This window comes from Miscanthus floridulus, chromosome 13, assembly GCF_019320115.1.
Source record: "Miscanthus floridulus cultivar M001 chromosome 13, ASM1932011v1, whole genome shotgun sequence".
Classification (NCBI taxonomy): domain Eukaryota; kingdom Viridiplantae; phylum Streptophyta; class Magnoliopsida; order Poales; family Poaceae; genus Miscanthus; species Miscanthus floridulus.
Genome location: NC_089592.1, coordinates 65661776 through 65682602, shown reverse-complemented (window position 1 = coordinate 65682602; position 20827 = coordinate 65661776). Strand labels below are relative to the sequence as shown.

General features: G+C 46.6%; 2 protein-coding genes and 1 pseudogene across 2 annotated transcripts; 1 reads left to right on the top strand and 2 right to left on the bottom strand.

Moving 5' to 3' along the window:
• Window positions 1-6889: 6889 nt before the first annotated feature.
• On the top strand, window positions 6890-9507 carry LOC136501759 (putative pectinesterase/pectinesterase inhibitor 45). Its single transcript, XM_066497295.1, has 3 exons — window positions 6890-8308; window positions 8423-8583; window positions 8671-9507. The coding sequence occupies exons 1-3, from the start codon at window positions 6936-6938 to the stop codon at window positions 9369-9371; spliced, it is 2235 nt and encodes a 744-aa protein (XP_066353392.1). The 5' UTR covers window positions 6890-6935; the 3' UTR covers window positions 9372-9507.
• A 494-nt stretch (window positions 9508-10001) lies between these two features.
• On the bottom strand, window positions 10002-11047 carry LOC136502180 (pectinesterase/pectinesterase inhibitor PPE8B-like; annotated as a pseudogene).
• Window positions 11048-11753: 706 nt separating this feature from the next.
• Window positions 11754-20539, bottom strand: LOC136502181 (pectinesterase/pectinesterase inhibitor PPE8B-like). The gene is made up of 2 exons (XM_066497649.1): window positions 19498-20539; window positions 11754-11833 (listed from the first exon to the last, which is right to left on the bottom strand). Exons 1-2 carry the CDS (start codon window positions 20144-20146, stop codon window positions 11817-11819), a joined length of 666 nt encoding a protein of 221 aa, XP_066353746.1. The 5' UTR covers window positions 20147-20539; the 3' UTR covers window positions 11754-11816.
• Window positions 20540-20827: the final 288 nt, after the last annotated feature.

Below are 20827 nucleotides of genomic sequence, written 5' to 3'. Positions count from 1 at the left end.
ATTGTTATTGTTATTGTTATTATTATTATTGTATTATTATTATTATATTATTATTATTATTATTATTATTATTATATTATTATTATATATTATTATTATTATTATTATTATTATTATTATTATTATTATTATTATTATTATTAAGGCCATTGGTTTTCTTACGTGTATCAGCGGATAAGATACGCGATTAGTGGCGATTCATGCTTTTTATTACTTTTGTTGTATTGCAATTTGCAATAGCGTGTCGTATATGATTTGTGGCCAGTCATCCTCAACTGATTTTGTATTTTACTCTTTTATATTGCTTCTCGCCTTTTCTTAAAACTTCGTATACTTGTGCCTCTTGGTGACTCATGCTATACCTCATCTGTCCTGTAATATAGTACATAAAAAATATTTAAAAGTTATACTAAATATATGGAATTCTAGTGACAAAATATTTTTACAATAAACAATTGTCATTTATTAATCAATCATAATTAATTATATATATAAGAATGTCTAATTAGGAAATAAAGTAATGACACATGCGTCTTTTGTGTTCTCGCTAGTCCTTTAAAATTTTCTAAAATGTACAATATTATAGGATAGAGGGAGTATATACATTGAGACCTCTTATTGACGTGAACTGACATTGCGATGTTTTATTGATGTGGACTTGTGTATTGTTAGCATAACAATCTAGTGACTAGTGTGATATTTGCTTTACTGCTACTCCTTTGTTATGAAATACAACGTATTGAATGTTTAAAATTTGTCCTAAACTATAATAAGATATTATATATTGCTCATTCACATCTATACGCGCTTGCCTTTTAAACCTTATTCATGCATGCATTCATATATATGCCTTTTAAATATTATCTTACCTAAAATGACTCATAACTGGTATACAGAATCAATGACATACATGCATGCCTTTTAAAACTATGCCTTACTAGAAAATTATAAAGGTTAAAACCTAACTAATAACTAATTAGTGAGCGGTAAGTTAGTCTTTTATCGAATCCTTATTTGATGTTAAAATTGATTGAATATGTTATATTTTATGATAGCGTGAGGTGAATCATGTCTTTTAGTTGAAAATCTAGTGGTGGTGCATCGCATATGTTCAAGAATAAAGTCATCATCGCCATCTCATTTTAATGCCAGAATCCGTTTATGTTGCTGCTCTTTTATCTTTTCTGTCTAAACTTCCAACAGATGCAAATGATAGACACATATTTGAGTTAATCATCTGTCAATTCTCGATATAGGGTTAATCCTTTTATTGCACTAGCATTTATTAAGTTTTTAAAAATTTATTTGATTTAAGGATGAACCAAACCTAATTAAATCTAACAAAAATAGCTAGCTCATTATCATTGACACGAGTATGGTGCAATAAATTGTACGTCCCATCATTACAATGCCCGGATATTTTTGCTTCAATTTGGTGTCCTATCTGCTTTACTAGTAAATTTTGTATGTAGGTGTATACAAGGTGAATCCGGCATATAGACTTTGGTAAATCATACTTTTTATGTTCCACTGGTGCATCGCATATGCTTAAGACTAAAGTCACCATCTATTTTCATATTTTAATGTTGCACATCTCTACTCATTTCTACACCACGTATGTTATGTTTTTACAATATGTTAGCCCTTTTCTGTAGCGTTTACTTTTTATTATTACTCTATGTTTGTATTCGTTTTTTGAGCTATATTGGTTTTCCCCATGGCTTTCTTTATGTTACTTGCTCTTTATAGCCTATAATACATGCATTTTCTATCATGTAATAATCCTTTTGCACAGGATATTTAAAATTTTGTATGCTAAGTACTCAGCTACTGGTCCTCCAATCTCTAAACGAATTAACAACGTTTTCTTCTCACAACAAATCAGCATAAGCATCAGCATAAGTCAAATTTCTGTGAAACGAACAGGGCCACTAATTATAGAAATTAACCCTCACAACGGTAAACTATTAATTAGTTTATATATCAACGCACAAAAGCATTAATTAGATCTACTACTAAGATAAACATGCAAGCTAGATCAAAGATGACGCCGGAGGCACAATATTTGTTGACGAGGTCTAGCTAAAGCTTCTCCAAAGCATGCTACAAGCTACGTACGCTCGTCTCCGGTACCACGACACCGCCCCGCTCTAGGGTCCAGGCAAGATGCACCTCCCTCCTACAAACCTGTCGTCATGGTTAGTTGTTACAACAACACCAACTGTCCTATCTACCAGGACACCAAATTAGAGTCCGACTTCAACTTTACTCTACGCTATCAAATGCACAGCTAAAAATCGTAACATAACTGCTCGGAAGAACATAAGCTTTAGCTAGACCCCACTCATGTCTGCAGCAACCCCACTCTCAGGAGCATTGCAGCTGCTAGAGACATGTTAAAGAAGCAGCAGCCGCAGCCGCAGCCACAGCACACGGATCACAGCCGAGCACAGCTCTCCTCTTGCACACGTTCTCAGGAGATTAAACGGCATATGCCGGCCTGTTTCATGGGTAACTCTTCGTAGCAATGAACTACTTTATTTTGTGACGTATGAAGCCATGAATCCCCTAATTCAACTGGGACAAGGGGCTTCTTTGATTGATTATTAATGTCAAATACAAACAAGGAAATCTGGTCAGGGTTCCATCAGACACATAGCAGCAGGTCATAGCGTGTCATACCCAATCATTAGGTTGATTGAATGTTGGACTTCTGTTCAAATGTGCTGTACTGGAGCACATGCAGTTCCCGTATTAATTGCAGGTCTTTTTCTCGTTGGTTATATTTTGTTGTACTCCTAGCTAGTTAGCTTGCTGTATATAGTTCTTGCCTCATTAGCTTTGTTCGCTCGAGTCATGCGTGACACATAAAGTGATTGATTGACCTTTTCAAATTGCTAGCTACTCCTTTCACTACAAATTATATATACATTTTTTATTTGAAAATTATGCGTGACAACTTTTTTATTTAAAATCATCTATAAGGAAAATTATGTTGAATTTTTCACATTTAAAATTCAAAATTTCCAAACAACCTCGGATGGAGAAATGACCAATACCAAAGCTGTAGACCTCGAAAAGTTATACAACTTTTTATTTTATGACATTTCCATTTGAATTTGTTTATGGTCCCAATTTTGCATTTCAAAAATTATATGAAGATAATATAAGGAGGAATATCTCATATGAAACCAAGTCAATTTAGGGTGAAGTAGTTGGAGGAGTAACATGCGAGCCATGGAAATCACAGGTTCAAGCCCCGTGACCACAAAACGCGCGAAAAATCACGTAACTTGTGATTTCTAGACAACGATTAGTAGTGATGGTTGTTTATTTAATATATATTGTAGTTATTAATATATCTTTTTATAAACTTGTCTAGAATTAGACATGTTTGACGTAGAGCAAAACTCAAACGACTTACAACTGATGGAGTGGCTAGTACCGAAAAAAGTTCTTTGCCCACAGCCTAAGTAAAAAAAGGACACGATTTGGCAATTGATAGTAGGTTCAAAAAGTTCAAAATTTTAATGTCGAGTGAAAGTTTAAGATTTAAATGTTCAAAAAAGTAAAGAGTTTGACCGGAGCGACTTGAAATTTTAATTTCAATCTTAAATTTTCATCTTAGTGGCAGGGTTCATTGGTAGTCGAAAAAGTGAAAAATAAAAAAAATAGAAAAAAGTTCAAATTGCTTGAGAAGAATGGGCATGAAAATTTCTCAATTGTAGAGACCATCAAACCTACAATTCCATCTCGCCTTCTTGTTTATCGGTTACATCACTCTTGGTGAGTTTTCCCTAGCGCTAATATCTCCCCTAGTATACCATATAAAACCACATTCCCCACTCTTACAATCTAATCCCTAATCTACTTCTTTGCGATAGTTTTGTCTATCCTTGCCCTAACGAGTAGCAATATTGCCGCATATAACTCCACCAGCCTATTGCTGCACACAATAATACCTGCTATAGTCTTTTTTTTTCAAAAAAGAAGAAAAATAGAGAAGGTGACCGGTCGAGGAGGAACTAGGTAAGCGACGTATCCGTCAATAACGACATGTTTGTTTGGCAAGATTAATTACAACTGTCATCAATCTCGAGATTTTCAGAGATGCTCATAGAAGTATAATGTATGTGTGTGTCGTTCATAGGGTGAATATACACATGCATATATGTGAGCATTTGTATCTTTGTTGCAATTTAAACAAATAAAAACTACTGCACTAGAGAATAGAGGAAGTAATTCAATAGTGAAAACTAAAGATATGGAATTGCTGGCGCCATAAACCATATATATTATAGAAAAAACCAAATCTATGAATTGTGTCGTCCTGCGGAGGCTAACAACGGATCCCTTTGTTCCAAAAAGAACTCAACCATAGCTTGCGTGTCAATTAAAGTGATTCACATTTAATCAAGTTTCTACTGAATAATGTCCACATTTATGGCTCCCAAATTAATTTGTTATGAAAATATATTTCATAATTAATTTAATGATATTTATTTAATATTATAAGTATTAATATTTTTTATTAATAATTAGTCTAACGTATATAATATATAAAACATGATATTGTACTAAATTGTATTAGGACAGAGTGTGTAAAAAGTAACAAGTACCCACTCGCACAGTCTCACGGCTAGGATTCAGCTGAGGTCACGGTTTGTCCACATGGGACTTGACTTACCTAGCTACACGTCCTTTTCAAAGGTGAGCTACACGTGAGATATTTTAACTCACCTTTTGCCCAAAAGATTTGCCTAGATTTTTTTTTAGAAATATCAAGGTTTTAAATAGTCGGCTAAGCCATTTAGCTTTCTATGTCCGAAAACAGGCTATAGCGGTAGCTAAGGGCTAACTTGTACATATAAAAACTTAGCTAAATCCTTCTTAAACAGCTATAGCCTGAGATAGCGGAGGTTATAGCCGGAGATTTAAAACCTTGAGAAATATACTTCTCTTATCAAATAAAATGGCTAGATTTAAATTTTGCAACTCTAAATGGCGAGATTTTTCTTTTTTGTACGACGCCTCTTATGGAAATCATAAGATTTTTCATGAGTGTAGATAGAGATAACAATTACATGAAAATTGTAACATGTAGCTTTACAACTCACATTTTTTCTTATGTTTGAAGCTATATCGGTGTCGAAGTAATCGATACAATATTTAGATCTATAAATTAATGAGCTCTGTTACGGTGCTTGGGAGGAGCCCCGGTTCCCCTCGTCAAAATTACTTACCGCAGATCTTAATTAAGAAAAAATAATTAATTATAATTAAGGGCAGTTTAGTATTTTCCTACTGGCAGCACCGCCTTCGCCGCGTCGAGCGCGCCAAACGAACCGCTCCAACCACGCGTTCAGGAGCGGGCTCCTCGCGGCGTTGCAGAGCCTGAAACCATAGAGCTTCTCGCCGGCGTACACCCATGAGACCAGGCTGCCTAGTGCGACGTCCATGTACCCAACGCTGTCGTCGCCGAAGAAGGCTTACCCTTGGAGCACTCCTCGAAGGCTGCCTCGATCCAGTTGATCCGCCGCCGCAAGCGTTTGCTTCAGCCCCTCCGCCTTGCCCTTGAATGACTACAGCCACGAGGGCAGGAGCTGCAATGGCACAGGACACCTCCGGCTCTGGCCATTTTCTACTCCTTGTTCAGCAGCAGACACCGGCACTCATATATGCTCGCCGCCGTGGCCGCCCAGAATCCACAGATGCAAGCGTCGTCGTCGTGCCGCGGTGCTACCGTGCTAGGAGAGGGAGGGAGTTGCGGGCCCGTCCACCGAGTTGAGGGCCAGCTACACAAAAATACTATTATACCCTTTTGAAAATAATTATTTGCTCATATATTTTTTGTTCCGAATCCACGTATTTTTTGTTTCGACCCACAAGTTAAGTTTCTCTAGATTGGTTCTTCTTACTTTATAGCCATCTGATCTACCCAAACGGATGGCTCTAGTTTTTTCCAAGCACCGTAAAATTTCACTAAATTAATTATTCAACAAAAAATATCATCACAAAGTTGTATATCTCATCAAACTTTAAAAAACCATATAGATTTTATCTCCATACAAAGTAATAAAAGTGTTATGATTTTTTTACATATACTGCGTAGGGGAGTATTACTTTATAAAATTCTAGAGCAACCTACACCTTTGTGAGCCACTAAATTTTTCTTTGAGGCCATCTTGTTATCAAAACAATCAATATAATGTTTATATCTATAAGTACATATACCAACCTATTGATTATTTCAGCATCAAGATGATTTTAAATAAAAAATTTGTAAACTATAGAGTTGTATATCTCATCGAGTTCTATAATTTTTATATAAATTTTTATCTCTATATCTGAGTTCATATATAAAATTATCATTCTTTTTTTTAAGATAAGGTACATTGTGTAGAAAAGGATGCTCGCATCATTCTAAAAGGAGAAAAAGGTAAAACTCGTCATTTAAAGTGGAGAAAGTTTAAATCTCACCAATCCGATATTGGCGGGAGGAGCATGTTTGTGCAAACTTTTGATTCGGGCAATTATTTATTAAAAACGAATTGGAAAATAAAATAATAATTCAACGTCTTGTAAGTTGTAACGAACAATAGAACAAGCAGGCCCAACAGGCCTAGAGTCTTGGTTGGGCTAAATTGTCATTTTTTGAAGCTAACGAGTAACGAACGACGCCGAATGGAAGATGCCTCGACCTGCTACAGGAATTGGTCATTTTTCATGCAAGAAGCAAGCGGGAAGTTTGTAAATTTTTACCAACTCCCAAATTAACCAGACTTCCTCAAATCTCTCGGCGCCATTGTTTCTGGACACATGCAAACGAGGGCATCTCCCTTCACTCGGCCGCTCTTTCTCCGTCCTCTCTGCCTTTCCCCAGGTAAGGGCGGAGGGAGAGAGAGAGGAAAGGGGAAGGTGGGAAACCGTCGACCATGTCGACGGCCTTCTCCGACTTCGGTCCGCTCACGGAGCGGCGGCGCGTCGAGAGGCAACGGCAGCAGCGTAGGCGCGTCATGCTCGCCGCCGGCGCCGCGTCGGTCGTGCTTATCCTCATTGTCATGGGCGGCGCCGCCGTCGCATACAACGCTAGCACCCAAGACGACTCGTCCTCGTCCTCCTCGTCGTCGTCCCCTTCCCCGTCCAGCGGCGGCTCGGGTTCCGGGTCGAACCTTATCAGCGCGTCCAAGAGCGTCAAGATGATGTGCGCGCAGACCGACTACAGGGACGCCTGCGAGAAGAGCCTGTCCAAGGCGGCCGCGAACGCCAGCGTGTCGTCGCCCAAGGACATCGTCCGAGCCGCCGTGGCGGTGATCGGCGACGCTCTCGGGAACGCGTTCAACCGGTCGGAGGTGATCAAGAGCGACGACCCGCGCGTGAAGGCCGCCGTCGCGGACTGCAGGGAGATCTACCAGAACGCCAAGGACGACCTCAGGCGCACGCTCCACGGCATCGACGCCAGCAGCATGGACGGGGTCGCCAAGCGCGGCTACGAGCTCCGAGTCTTGCTCAGCGCGGTGATCGCGCACATGGAGACGTGCATCGACGGTTTCCCCGACGGGGACCTCAAGAAGCAGATGACTGACACGATGGAGTCCGGGAAGGAGCTGACCAGCAACGCGCTGGCCATCATCGAGAAGGCCTCGTCGGTCCTGGTCGCGCTCCACATCCCGGGGTTCACCCATCGGAGGTTACTTGGCAAAAACGGAGAGGAAAACATGGAGAATCAACCCAAAGTCAACCACTCGGGCATGTTCCGGGGGCGTGACGCCGCCGCCCCAGCGGCCGACAACCGGAGGCTGCTGAGCATCGACGAAGAAGAAAACATGGAGAATGAACCCAAAGTAAAACACTCGAGTACGTTCCTGGGCGAGCTCAAAGACGACGACACGGCGGCCGACAGCCGGAGGCTCCTCAGCGTCGACGAAGAAGAAAACATGGAGAATCAACCTAAAGTAAAACACTCGGGTACGTTCCTAGGCGAGCTCAAGGACGACGTCACGGCGGCCGACAACCGGAGGTTGCTCAGCGTCGACGAGGAAGAAAACATGGAGAATCAACCCAAAGTCAAACACTCGGGTAAGTTCCTGGGCGGGCGCAACGACGACGCCCCGGCGGCCGACAACCGGAGGCTGCTCAGCATTGAGGAAGACACCCCTCAGTGGGTGAACGGACCGGAGAGGAGGCTGCTCAAGGGCAACTTCCAGGGCAAACTCAAGCCCAACGTGGTGGTGGCCAAGGACGGCAGCGGCAAGTTCAAGACCATCAACGACGCGCTCAATGCCATGCCCAAGCAGTACACCGGAAGGTGCCAGTGCCTGAATGCATGCTCTTTTCTCAACGAAACCAGCAATGGATCGAGATTGCGTATGCATGCACCGATGATGACCTTTTCTGCCCTTTAATTTCGTGCGCGAGACAGGTACCTGATCTACGTGAAGCAAGGGGTGTACGAGGAGTACGTGACGATCACCAGGGCGATGGAGAACCTGACCATGTACGGCGACGGCGCCATGAAGACCGTCATCACCGGCAGCAGGAACTTCGCCGACGGCCTCACCACCTACAAAACCGCAACCTTCAGTACGTAAGACGAAAGCAAGCATCCCTTTCGTACGCGCGGCCTCAAATCTCTGACAGACGCGCACGTACGCGCGGTCGTCGCTGCAGACGCACAAGGCGACGGGTTCATCGCCATCGCGCTGGGGTTCCGCAACACGGCCGGCGCGGCCAAGCACCAGGCGGTGGCGCTGCTGGTGCAGTCGGACAGGTCCATCTTCCTCAACTGCCGCATGGACGCGTTCCAGGACACGCTGTACGCGCACTCCAAGGCGCAGTTCTACCGCAACTGCGTCATCTCGGGCACCATCGACTTCGTCTTCGGCGACGCGGCGGCCGTGTTCCAGAACTGCGTCCTGCTCCTCCGCCGGCCCATGGACAACCAGAAGAACATCGCCACGGCGCAGGGCCGCGCGGACGGCCGCGAGAGCACGGGCTTCGTCTTCCAGTACTGCCGCTTCACCGCCGAGGCGGGGCTCAGGGATGCGTCCCGCCCGCCCATCCGGAGCTACCTCGCCCGCCCCTGGCGGGAGTTCTCGCGCACGCTCATCATGGAGTGCGACATCCCCGCGTTCATCGACAAGGCCGGCTACCTGCCGTGGAACGGCGACTTCGGGATCAAGACGCTGTGGTACGCCGAGTACGCCAACCGGGGGCCCGGCGCCGACATCGCCGGCCGGGTCCCCTGGCCCGGCTACAAGAAGGTGATCAGCAAGGAGGAGGCCGACAAGTTCACCGTGCAGAACTTCTTGCACGCCGAGCCGTGGCTCAAGCCCACCGGGACGCCGGTGAAGTACGGCTTCTGGGCGTGATCGAGGACATTCTTGTGGCACGCATGCATCTGATTCAGAGGAGAGCTGAGGATGCGATGAAGCAGAGGAGGTCATCTATGCCTGATTTTCCTATGCATGGTGGGTCACTAATCTTCAACTGTTGGGAGCATGTTGATCAACGGACGGACGACACACAAGGTGCTGTGATGCAGACCATAATCCCTGTACAGTGTATCACTTGTACACTTGTATGTATATGTATTGGTTTGGATGCTGTACATGTATTGATGTATCAGATTTCTTTTTCAGTGTACCATATAATATGAGTTGCAAAAGCAGTAAAGAGGATAGGCGATACCTAGGGCCGAAAGAACTGATTTGCTGATAACAGGAATATGTTACAAACCACAGGACTTATACAACTTGTAGCGTGAAAATTAAGGGATCTGACTACGACCTCCTGGTTGATCACTAAATGCATTCAGATTCAGGCCATTTCAGTCCTCTTCAGAAGAAGTTTGTCCATTTTCAGTTTCGGCTTGTCTATCAAGGAAGTCAGGGTAGCACATGAAGTCACAAGTTCTGGAACATAGTATGCAGTTTTCTGAACTTGTAGAACATTTGAGACGTAACAGATGCACTGCTGACTGCTGATTGCAGCTCCTCTGTTGACAGAACAAAACTGAAGACAAATACTAGTACCCAAAGAGAAAACTAACAACTAATTAACCCACCATTTTCTTACATTCTGCTCCACAGATACCATGTAGTAATAGGACTATTTGTGCTAGTAGGAGTATATGGTTACAATACTACTAAGCCTACACCAATCAAGGAAGCTTCAAGGATCAAGTGATCAGGACGTGAGGCCGGCGGTGTACTTGACGCCGGTGGGCGGCAGCCACATGTTGCCCTCGATGAACTGCGTGCCGGCCTCGGCGGGGCTGGTCATGACGTGGAACCCGGGCCACTTGACCCGCGCGGCGACGCCGGCGCCGGGACCGGTGTTGATGTACTCCCCGTAGTAGAGCGTGTCGAGCGCGAAGTCCCCGTCCCACGCAGCCACCCCTCGGGGCGCACCACGTCGCCGATGTACGACTGCATGAACACCACCCGGGAGTACTGCTTCCATGGCCGGCCGAGGTACGTCTGCGTGGGCGGCGCCTCGGCGGTCCCGTTGGCGGTGGCCAGGAGGAGGTCGGCGTCGGCGGAGACGTTGCAGAACTGGAAGGCGAATCCCGTGGTCATGTTGGCGTCGAGGAGGCCCTGCGCGGTGACGGAGTTCTTCTGGCCGGGCAGCGGGCGGCGCGCGAGGAGGGAGCAGTTCTGGAACACGGCGGCGGCGTTGCCGAAGACGAAGTCGACGGTGCCCGTGACGCGGCAGTCGCGGTAGAAGTGGCGGAGCGAATGCGCGTACAGCGTGTCCTGGTACCCGTCGAAGCCGCAGCGGTAGAAGACGGAGAGGTCCGAGTCGCACCGCAGCGCCACGGCCTGGTGCTTTGATGGCCCCGCCGTGTTCTCGAACGTCAGGTCCCGCGCGATGAAGCCCTTGCAGCTCACAGCTGCAGGTGGGACGGGAGATTGGTGGTTGGCACAGCTGCACAGCCTGCACTGCACAGGTAGTAGGCAGGTCGACAAATGCCATCTGAGTGTCCGTGCATGCGCATGTGCTCTGCTCGCCATGCTAGGCACCTGTGGGTGCGCCCGCCTCGAGTACTACAGCACAGTGAGGTGATCGAATGGATCTTGTCTGACAGGGGAGACAAAGGGCCCACAGGTCATATGGACAAGGACGCTAATTAATTCGGTCATGCAGTTCAACAGCTAACAAACAGGTTCGTATAGTAATGTAAGCACAGAGCAGCTGGTTGCCTTGGCAGCCAACCACTGGGCCAGAATGATTGCAAATGTTTCGTACACCTGATCTGAGCAGCCAGCCTCTGCTGATAGCCAGCCAAGAACCAGAGAGCCGCGAGACTGGACGGCGGAATCCGAGCCGAGATCACACACAAGGCGAGATGCGCGAGAATTGGGCGCCCAGACGCGAACGCAAGGATGCGCAGACGCGCGTCGTGGAGTAGCAGGCCCAATTTTTTTTATAATTTAGCCATATTTTTTTTTGAAGAAAAATTACGTTTGGCTCTCTGAGAGAAGTAAATTCATCTTTTGACCCTGAAGGTCGGCGCCATGGCGCTGAGGTAACACGTCTCGGCGCCACAGATCTTGGCTCTAAGGTGCCTGACCGAGATCCTAGGTGGCGTTGACTTGGCCGGTACCTCGGCGCCATAATATATGGCGCTGACCTCGGCGTCACGAACTCTGGCGCCGAGCATGGACGTCTGCAGCCCCTGTCTGGTTTTAATTCAAAAGCTAGCATGGGTGGATGGCGCATGACCCAACATATTGCGTGCCCCGTTGGAAGGATGCTGTGATCGGCTACAGAAAAAAGACTCTGCTGCTGCTGCATTTTTCTCATCTCTTAAATCACTGGTGGTGGCAAGCTGCAGCAGTAGAACAGGACGAAAATAAGAACAAAAAATAAGTTTACAAAGAACAAAAACAATATCAACACCTATAACTTCAAATAATTATACTACCAAATTATATTATACGGTGAATCTAATGTAGTAATGTTTCATATTAATTGCCTTAAATGTTAATATTATTTATATAAATTTGATAAATTAAGAATATTTAACTAAACACTTCTTTAATTACATTCATTTCATTTATAGAACTGAGGTAGTAAAATAAATCAACTCATAGAATCATCCTAAGTCAAACTATTTTTAATTTAACTAATTTTAGAGAAAAAAAATAACATCTGTTTTACAATGTATTATTGACATTAATTTGGTCTTGTGAATATTGATGGTATTTTTTATAATTTGATTAAATTTTAAGTATTTTAGGATAACTTTAAAAGTTGATGTATTTTCCTTTGATTCCTTTGTCCCACGTATACACAATTCACACAATTCTTGGCTTGACTGAGGGAGTAATTACTTATTTTCTTTGATTGCTTTGTCACATGTACAGGCTTTATGGCATCCATGATGGTGAAAAAGCAGTCCATTCAACATCTTAGCAGAAGATAACGAGGTTTTAGGAGCATCCATTCAACCACGCGAATCATCGTACGCCAATGCTCGAGAGGAAGTTCAAATGCCATGTGCATACAATCCAAGCAACGAAAACGACAGTAGTACTGCGAATATTTACAGGACACGAGAATGCAGATTAAAGACAGACAGACACGAGAATACAGATTCAAGGAAGACATCAACGATAACGAGGACTAAGGACGGCACCAAGTAAGGAGCTAAGGTAGCGTTTGGTTGGAAGATGATGTAGGGTGGACGGGACGAATTCATTTTCTGTTTGGTTGAGAAAGGGCAGGACTAACTCGTTTTCTGTTTAGTTCCGAGACTTCAAAAGTGGGATGAGCTATTAACATATAGGGCCCACATCCATCAGATTTTTTGTTTTTTTTCCTTTTCTTTTTTTTCTTTTTTCTTCTTCCTTATTTATTTTTCCCTTCCTCCTTTCCCTTCCTTTTTCCTACACACGCACGCATCGTCTTCCTCGAAGTCCCAGGCTCGCAGCGCGGCATCGGCGGGGCGGAGCTGGCCCTCACCCACACGACGGCGGCAGGGCCGCTGCTCGCTCGCGCCCTCACCCGCACGCCAACAGCCGAAGGTCACCCGCGGCGGCGGCGGGCCGGATCTCGGCTGCGCGCTTGCCCGCGCGACGGCAGCCGGCTGGATCTCCCCCGCGCGCTCGCCGGTCGGAGCTCCCCCGCTCGTTCGCCGGTCGAAGCCCCCCACACTCTTCTCCTCCGCATCCGGCATGGCTCCTCTCTCCTCTTCTCCTCCGCGTCGCGTCCGGCGCAGCTCCTCTCCACGACCCCGTCCGCGTTCGGCACCTCCACGAGCCGCTCGTCCCACCTGGGACGGACCCCGTCCGTGAAATTTTGGGGGACGGAGTCGCCCCGCATCTCATGCGAATATTCGCGTCGGGGACGTCCTCGCTCCACTCCGCCTCCCAACCAAACAGCGCTGATCTCGGGTCCATCCCATCCCGTCCCACGTCGTCCTCCCAACCAAACACACGGTAAGATGACGATGACACCGATCGAGGAACTAGTGGACTAGTAGTCGCGGTCGAAGAGCCTCTGGCCAACCTCGAACGACGCGAAGGCGTCGACATAGGCGCGCAGCTGACATATGACCCGCCCTGTTCTGCTGCAGCAGCTTGCCACCACTAGTGATTTGAGAGATGAGAAAAAGGCTGCAGCAGCAGAGTCATTTTTTAGCCGATCACAACATTCTTCCAACGGGCCACGCAACCTCTTGGGTCATGCGCCTCTGTCTCGTCCAGTCATCCATCCACCCACGCTAGCTTTTGAATTAAAACCAGACAAAGTGGCAGGCACCGCAGACGTCCATACTCGGCGTCATAGATCTTGACGCTGACATCGGCGCCATGTATTATGACGCCGAGATACTGACCACGTCAACGTCACCTAGGATCTTGGCCATACACCTCGGAGCCAAGATATGTGGCGTCAAGACGTGTTACCTCAGCGCCGTGGATCTCCATGGTCAAAGATGAGTTTACTTCTCTCAAAAGACTAAACGTAAATTTTCTTTAAAAAAAGAGTTAAATTATAAAAATTTGGGAGTAGCAGGCGAGAGGCGACGCGAGCAGCAGAGCAGTGCAGTGCAGCACTGCAGCAGCGGCATCTTTTTCTGCCGGATGATGGAATCACTGTTGCGTCGGTGCGGTCCGGACGGTCCTGCGCTCGGTCGATCCGCGGCTCGCAGAAAGGACACCGGATGACAGATAGATGATGTGAATCCTCGTCCTATCAATGCTCTTGGGCTCTTGGCCCCTCGGCAGATGGCCTGTGCCTGGAGCCTGATAGAGGGGTGCTCTGGCCCTTTGACCGGAGAGGCGGAGACTACGCGGAGTCGTTTATGTGGGCAAGACGAGTTGCTAACCCCAGGCATGGACAGTTGGATACGGAGGGGCCGGGTTCATTTAAACTCTAGTGCATGCATGAACACACGACGTTTTAGCATTCGAATGATGTCTTATAGCTTTGCACACAGGCCACACACCCTACACCATCAGTCATCTGTCAAATCGTTGTTCTCTGGTGGAAGACATATGCATGAGGTGCATTGCGAGACGGGAGTTGCATTGCGAGATGTGAAAAGTTATCAAATGGATACCGAGGACTCCATTAATTTGTTTTATTATTACTACCCGAACATATCCAACACTTTTAATATGATATTACTAAACTTTACTCTCTAAATTTAAACATCACCTAAATGAGCATGTTAACTCAAATACACAATAACATAATGATAAAGTTCATAGGGGTAGTCAGGTCTTTTAACCATATCCTTAGTGAATGCTACATTTGCTACAGCGAGGGCTCCAAAATCCAGAACTGGTCCAGTGTTAATGCTGCCGATTTTTTTTCAGCCTTTTTTAAAAAATTATTCATAAATAGACCCTGTTAGTTTAATTTTCGTATATGGACTCTGATATCGGCGTCATGGCTTTTGGCCCCGAGGAAACACGTCGAGGTCTTGGCGAGGTGTCGGACGTGGCGGTGACCTAGCGCCGACGTGGACAAGGCCTTAGCGCCATAGATCTTGGCGCCAAACTCGACACCATAGATCTTGACGCCGAGCTATTACCCTATAGATCTTGGCATTTGAAATAAAACAAATATAATTGTTTCAAGGAACATGCAACAACACCATTGTGGTTCAGCTGGTTATGACACCCGTGACTGTGCTCAAAGGCCTAGGTTTGAACCCTAGTGCCAAATCTTTTTTTGCTACATTTTTATAAGTAATAGAACAAGAAAAATTATTTCGAGAAACATACTAAATCTCAGTTGTAGTCTAGTTGGTTAGGATGCTTGGCTCTAACATGAGACCTAGGTTCAAATCCAACATGCAAATTTTGTTTGCTATATTTATTAATCATTTTTTACTTAGTTATTACAAACGTCCTAAGTTCCACCAAACTTTGTTATTATTAACATGAGAGGACACTATTCATTAATTTGTAATTTATTTTAGATGAAGGATACATCTCAAGGTGCATTTATTTATATATTATCTAAATCCAAATCCTCCTTATATTATCATAATCATGAATGTATTTATTTATTTATTAGTTTATATACCTCGGTAGTAGTGTTTTTCTTACGAGGGGGAGATCCTTCTCCGTTCCTCACCAAACTTAGTTGAACAGTTCAAATAATGATGATATGGAGCTCTTAGTTAATACATTAAGCCCATTTTTCTTGTTAATTCTATTTCATGTAAAATAGAGAGGTATGTAAATTAAAGAGCTCAACACTTAAATAGGGAGACAAAGAAAATTACACTTACTTAATGTAAAATAAATTATTTTATTTATTTACTCCTGGTCTCGGAAACCTTTAACTTATATATGATGACAAAAGCCAAATACATGTAAATAAAAGGATGGCCAAGCAACAAGATATATATAAACATGTCTCTCAACTCAACTTGATAAAGGTACGTAATGTTTCAAAATCAAATAAAAAATAAATTAAATATACAGTGTACGGTGGAACAATGGAACAATCATATACAGTGTGTGGTGAAACCTAGGATGTTAATAATAAAGGAATAATATTTCTTGTTGTAATTGCTTATAAAAATAAATATTTAACAAAAGATATTTGCTGCTTGGGTTCGAGCCTAGGTCTGTGGGCTGAGACCCGTACATCTAAACCAACTGGACCATAATGGGATCATTGTATGTTTCTCGAAATATTTTTTCTTGTTCTATTGCTTATAAAAGTGTAGCAAAAAATGATTCAGCGCTGGATTCAAACCCAGGCCTATGAGCCAAGTCGCGCGCGTCCTAACCAGCTGAACCACGATGACGTTGTTGCATGTTCCTCGAAACAATTATACTTATTTTATTTCAAACGTCAAGATCTATAAGATAACAGCTCAGCGCCAAGATCTACGGCGCCGAGGCCTTGTCCATGTCGGCACTAGGTCACCGCCACGTCCGATGCCTCGCCAAGACCTCGGCGCCATTGGCCATGGCGCCGAGACGTGTTTTCTCGGCGCCAAAAGCCATGACACCGATGTCAGGGTTCATAAACGAAAATCAAATCACCGAGATGTATTTGTGAATATTTTTTTAAAAAAAGCTGAAAAATAAAAATTTCGGTTAATGCTGCACGTTGGCAGTGTAGTTAAGGCGAGACCGGTGAGGATGGTGGCCGGTGAGTATACAGTACTACACTACTGTCTACTGCACAGTGCACAGTCGTGCTTGTTCGTGGAAACTTCCGGCTCGCCGCACTTGCACCTAGCTACAAAAGCACTGCAGCAACGAGCTAATAACGTGATATTGCATCAAATCCGGCAGGTAACTACTAATGCAACTGTCAAAGCCCGTGCCAGGCCAGGCTCCCCACACTCCCCTGAAATTTTCGAACCAGCACGGTGCTTCTCCATGGATATCCATGTTTGGTATTGGTACGGCGCGGTCAGCACCACCCCTGCGTTGGTACCGCACCGACCCGTGCTGCACTGCTACTGCATGCTTGCCGGTGACGTGTGACATGCATGTTGCCACGCCTGACGTGCACCGCAACGTACGGTTGTTGGTCGTAGCCATACCACAGAGCAATGATGACACCTTGACCATCTTTCGTACGTCGACAGACGCCTAATACAGTACGTTAGTACATAATGCATGTAAGCTCAGTAAGGGGGCGCATGACGGAGTGCTGAAGAAGATGCCCCTTCGCAAATCAAATTCCAATGCAGCATTTACGTCAACGACGCCATTCTCTTCATATGGCCATCTATCAGGAGGCAAGGGCAGTCAAGGAGATCCTCAGCATTTTCAGACAGACGAGGGGGCTGCACACGAACCTAGCTAAGGCCTTGTTCACTTTGCAAATTTTTTAAACCTGATGAATAGTACCATTTTCGTCTTATTTGGCAAATATTGTCCAATCGTGGACCAACTAGGCTCAAAAGATTCATCTCGTGATTTCCAACTAAACTGTGTAATTAGTTATTTTTTTACCTACATTTAATACTCCATGCAAGCGGCTAAAAATTGATGTGATGAAGAGAGAGTGAAAAAACTTGGAATTTGGATGGCATCTAGTGCTCAGTCACCGCCATCTACGGAGGCGAGAACGTTCTATCGGAAATTGTGTCCATCCTCGGCCGTCAAGTGCAGACATTTCCCATCAAGTACCTGGGGCTGCCTCTCAGTACGAAATCAATCCCTAAAGCCCACTACCAGTCCCTGGTAGAAGCAGTTGCCAGGAAGCTACCACCGAGCCATGGATCGCTAATGGCAAGAAGCGGAAGGTTGGTCTAGGTAAAGTCGGTCCTACGGGCGGTTCCCATCTACGCCATGATGGCAGAAAATCTACCTCCTTGGGCAAGGAAAGAGATCAACGACATCTGTAGGCGGTTCTTTTGGGCTAGGACGGATAAGTCAATTAGAGGAAAGTGCATGGTTGCCTGGCAAACCTGCTGCAGATCGAAAGAGCTCGGTGGACTTGGGATCAGCGACCTGAAGCTAGCCAGTTTCGCCCTCCAAACGCGCTGGCTATGGCTGCAGAAGACCGATCAAGATCGTGTGTGGAGCCAACTGCCGATCCATATCTCCAAAGAAGTCCAATCCTTCTTCCGAGCGTCAACCTTCACCAGGCTAGGCGACGGGCGAAAGGCTTTGTTCTGGGAAAGACCGGTGGATTGACGGGGAGGATGTCGCCACCATCGCCCCATGCCTTCACCAGAGAATTACGCAGCGGGTGCGACGCACATTAACAGTCAGACAAGGACTCCATGACAGAAGATGGGTGCGCTACATAAGTGGAGGTCTCTCAGTGCCTGAGCTCACTGACTACCTACATCTCTGGGCAGTCGTTGTGGACATCCATCTTGGCAATGAGCCTGACAAGACCATTTCGCGCTGGACGCCAGATGGATGCTACACCGCCAAATTAGCATACAACATGATGCACAACGGATCCATCAAAATGCCAGGCCATAGATTGATCTGGAAAACGTGGGCTCCGCTACGGGTCAGGATCTTCCTTTGGCTTTGCCATGAAAAGACGACACTGGATCGGTGACAGAATTGAGGGTGAGACACTGTCTCGAGGCACGTGAGCTATGCTACCTCTGCGACCAGGGACAGGAAACAATCGACCACATCATTGCGGTATGCCCGTTCTCCCGTGAGGTGTGGTTCTATGTCCTACAAGCGCTCGGGCAGCAAGTTCCACCAGCCTCCCAAACGACGCTCTCCTGGTGGCGCCGATTGCGATCAGTGTTCAACGGCGATCGGCGAAACGGCATGGACTCCCTCTTCGCCCTTGTCTCCTGGCAACTATGGAAGGAACAGAACGCAAGATGTTTCCGAGAGTTGACATTGACTATCGGCGACCTACTGCACATCATCAAGGCCGAAGCCGACAACTGGACTCAGGCCAGAGCAGGCGGGCTACGTGCGCTGGTGCAGGGCTAGAACGTCGTCAAGATAGCCATGGATCATGGATCAGGAACATTTTATTTCATAATGTAGCGTGCACAAAAACTAACGGCCGGGAGTGGAACTCTTGTATTGTATTATAAACTCTTTCTTCAAATACAATGATATGCACACTCATGCGTATTCTAGAAAATAAAAGCTTATCCCAGGTGAATCTAGCTTACCAAAGCAAAGAAATTAGATGTTGCCAGCGCACCCATCGTTTGGAGTTTTGGCTTTGAGCCTTTGACCATGCATTTTCGCAAGCATGCATGGACTACAATATGATCCTCTCTACTCTTTACGATGTACTGTCTGCCTTCAAGTCGATCTTGAGCTTGGTTTGAATGACTGTCTACGTTTAAAATTTAAATGGACTCCGGCAAAGTTTTCAAGAAATTTAGGCTATATTTGCTTGAGCTTATAAATCAGAATCGGTCCTACTTTTTTAGCTATGAAATGGTATTTTTTTCTCACAACAAATTAGCTCTACAAATAAACCGCAGTAGCAATAAGTCCTGCCGAAAAGAGCCTTAATTATTATTTGAGAGCAGAGGGAGGAACAGTTAGGAGATCGACATGCTGCACTCACCGACGGTGGCGCTGCGGTTGGTCGTGTAGCCGTCGACGTAGCTGTGGCGGCCGGAGATGACCGTGACGCCCATGCCGTCGCCGACCAGCATCAGGTTCCACTTCTTCTTCACCTCCGCCGTCTCCCTGTACACGCCGTTCTTCACGTAGATCACGTGCCGCGCGGCGCTCTGCGACGGCGCCGCCTCCACGGCCGCGCTCACCGTCGTGAAGTTGCCGCTCCCGTCCTGCGCCACCACGGCGTCCACCGGCAGGCCCCCGGGCCCCACGGGCATCTGCAGCAGCCGCCGCTCCCTCGCGCGCACCCACCGCGGGGCCGCCGGCACCTGCTGGGCGGTGCTAAGGGCGCCGCGGCGGGGGGACGACGACGACGCCGCGTTCGCGTGCGCGGCGGCTTCCTCGGCCGCGGCGACCTGGCCGAGGCCGTCGGCGAGGAGCGAGGTGACGGCGTCGAGCCCCGTGGCGACGAGCGAGGCCAGCGGGGAGCCGGTCTCGTCCAGGCCTTCCTTGCAGGTGTCCTGGTTCCCGAGCGCGCCGCTCAGCCAGGATCGCAAGTCGGACCGGGCGTCGCCGGTGCCGACAAGACGGCCGCCCGCCCCCGCACTAGCAGCGCTGGCGGGGCTGTAGTCGTCGTCCGAAGTGGTGGACATGGACCACGATAGCTCGTCGGAGGAGAGGTCGAGGAGGTCGAGGCAGTCGGCGACGGCGGAGGCCAGGCGGAGGTCGCCCGCGCCTCCGCCCCCAAGGATGCCGCCGCCGCCGATGGGGAACGACTAGATGATGGATGCCACGCCCCTGATCGCGTCCAGCGTCTCACGCAGCGTGGAGATCAGCCCCGCCGAGACGCCGCCGCCCTCCTCCCTTGCCTTCGCCGCTGGCGGGGGCGCCGGCGCCGGCCATGGTCTCGGCGAGTGTGCATTGGTCGGGGGAAGCAGGGACGAGGCGTTGGCTGTAGCAGCCAGCAACAGGGAGAGCACGAGGAGGAGCTGAGCTGCTGGGGCGCGCGGAGACGTCGACGCCATTGTCCGCGGTAGCTAGCGAGAGCGAGTGTGTCGGTGTCGGCTGTGGGTTCCTGCTCGGGGGATGGGTTTTATAAGCATAATAATCCAACTGAGTAATGGTAGCTGTTTTCTTTGTAAGTTGGTTTTTGGTTCCTCCTCATAAATTTTAATCGTTATCCCATCAGATATCTAAACACAGACATGGAGTATTAAATATAGACTAATTACAAAGCTAATTGCATAACTTGCGACTAATTTGCGAGATGAATCTTCTAAGCCTAATTAGTCTATGATTTAACAATATGGTGCTACAGTAACATATGCTAATGA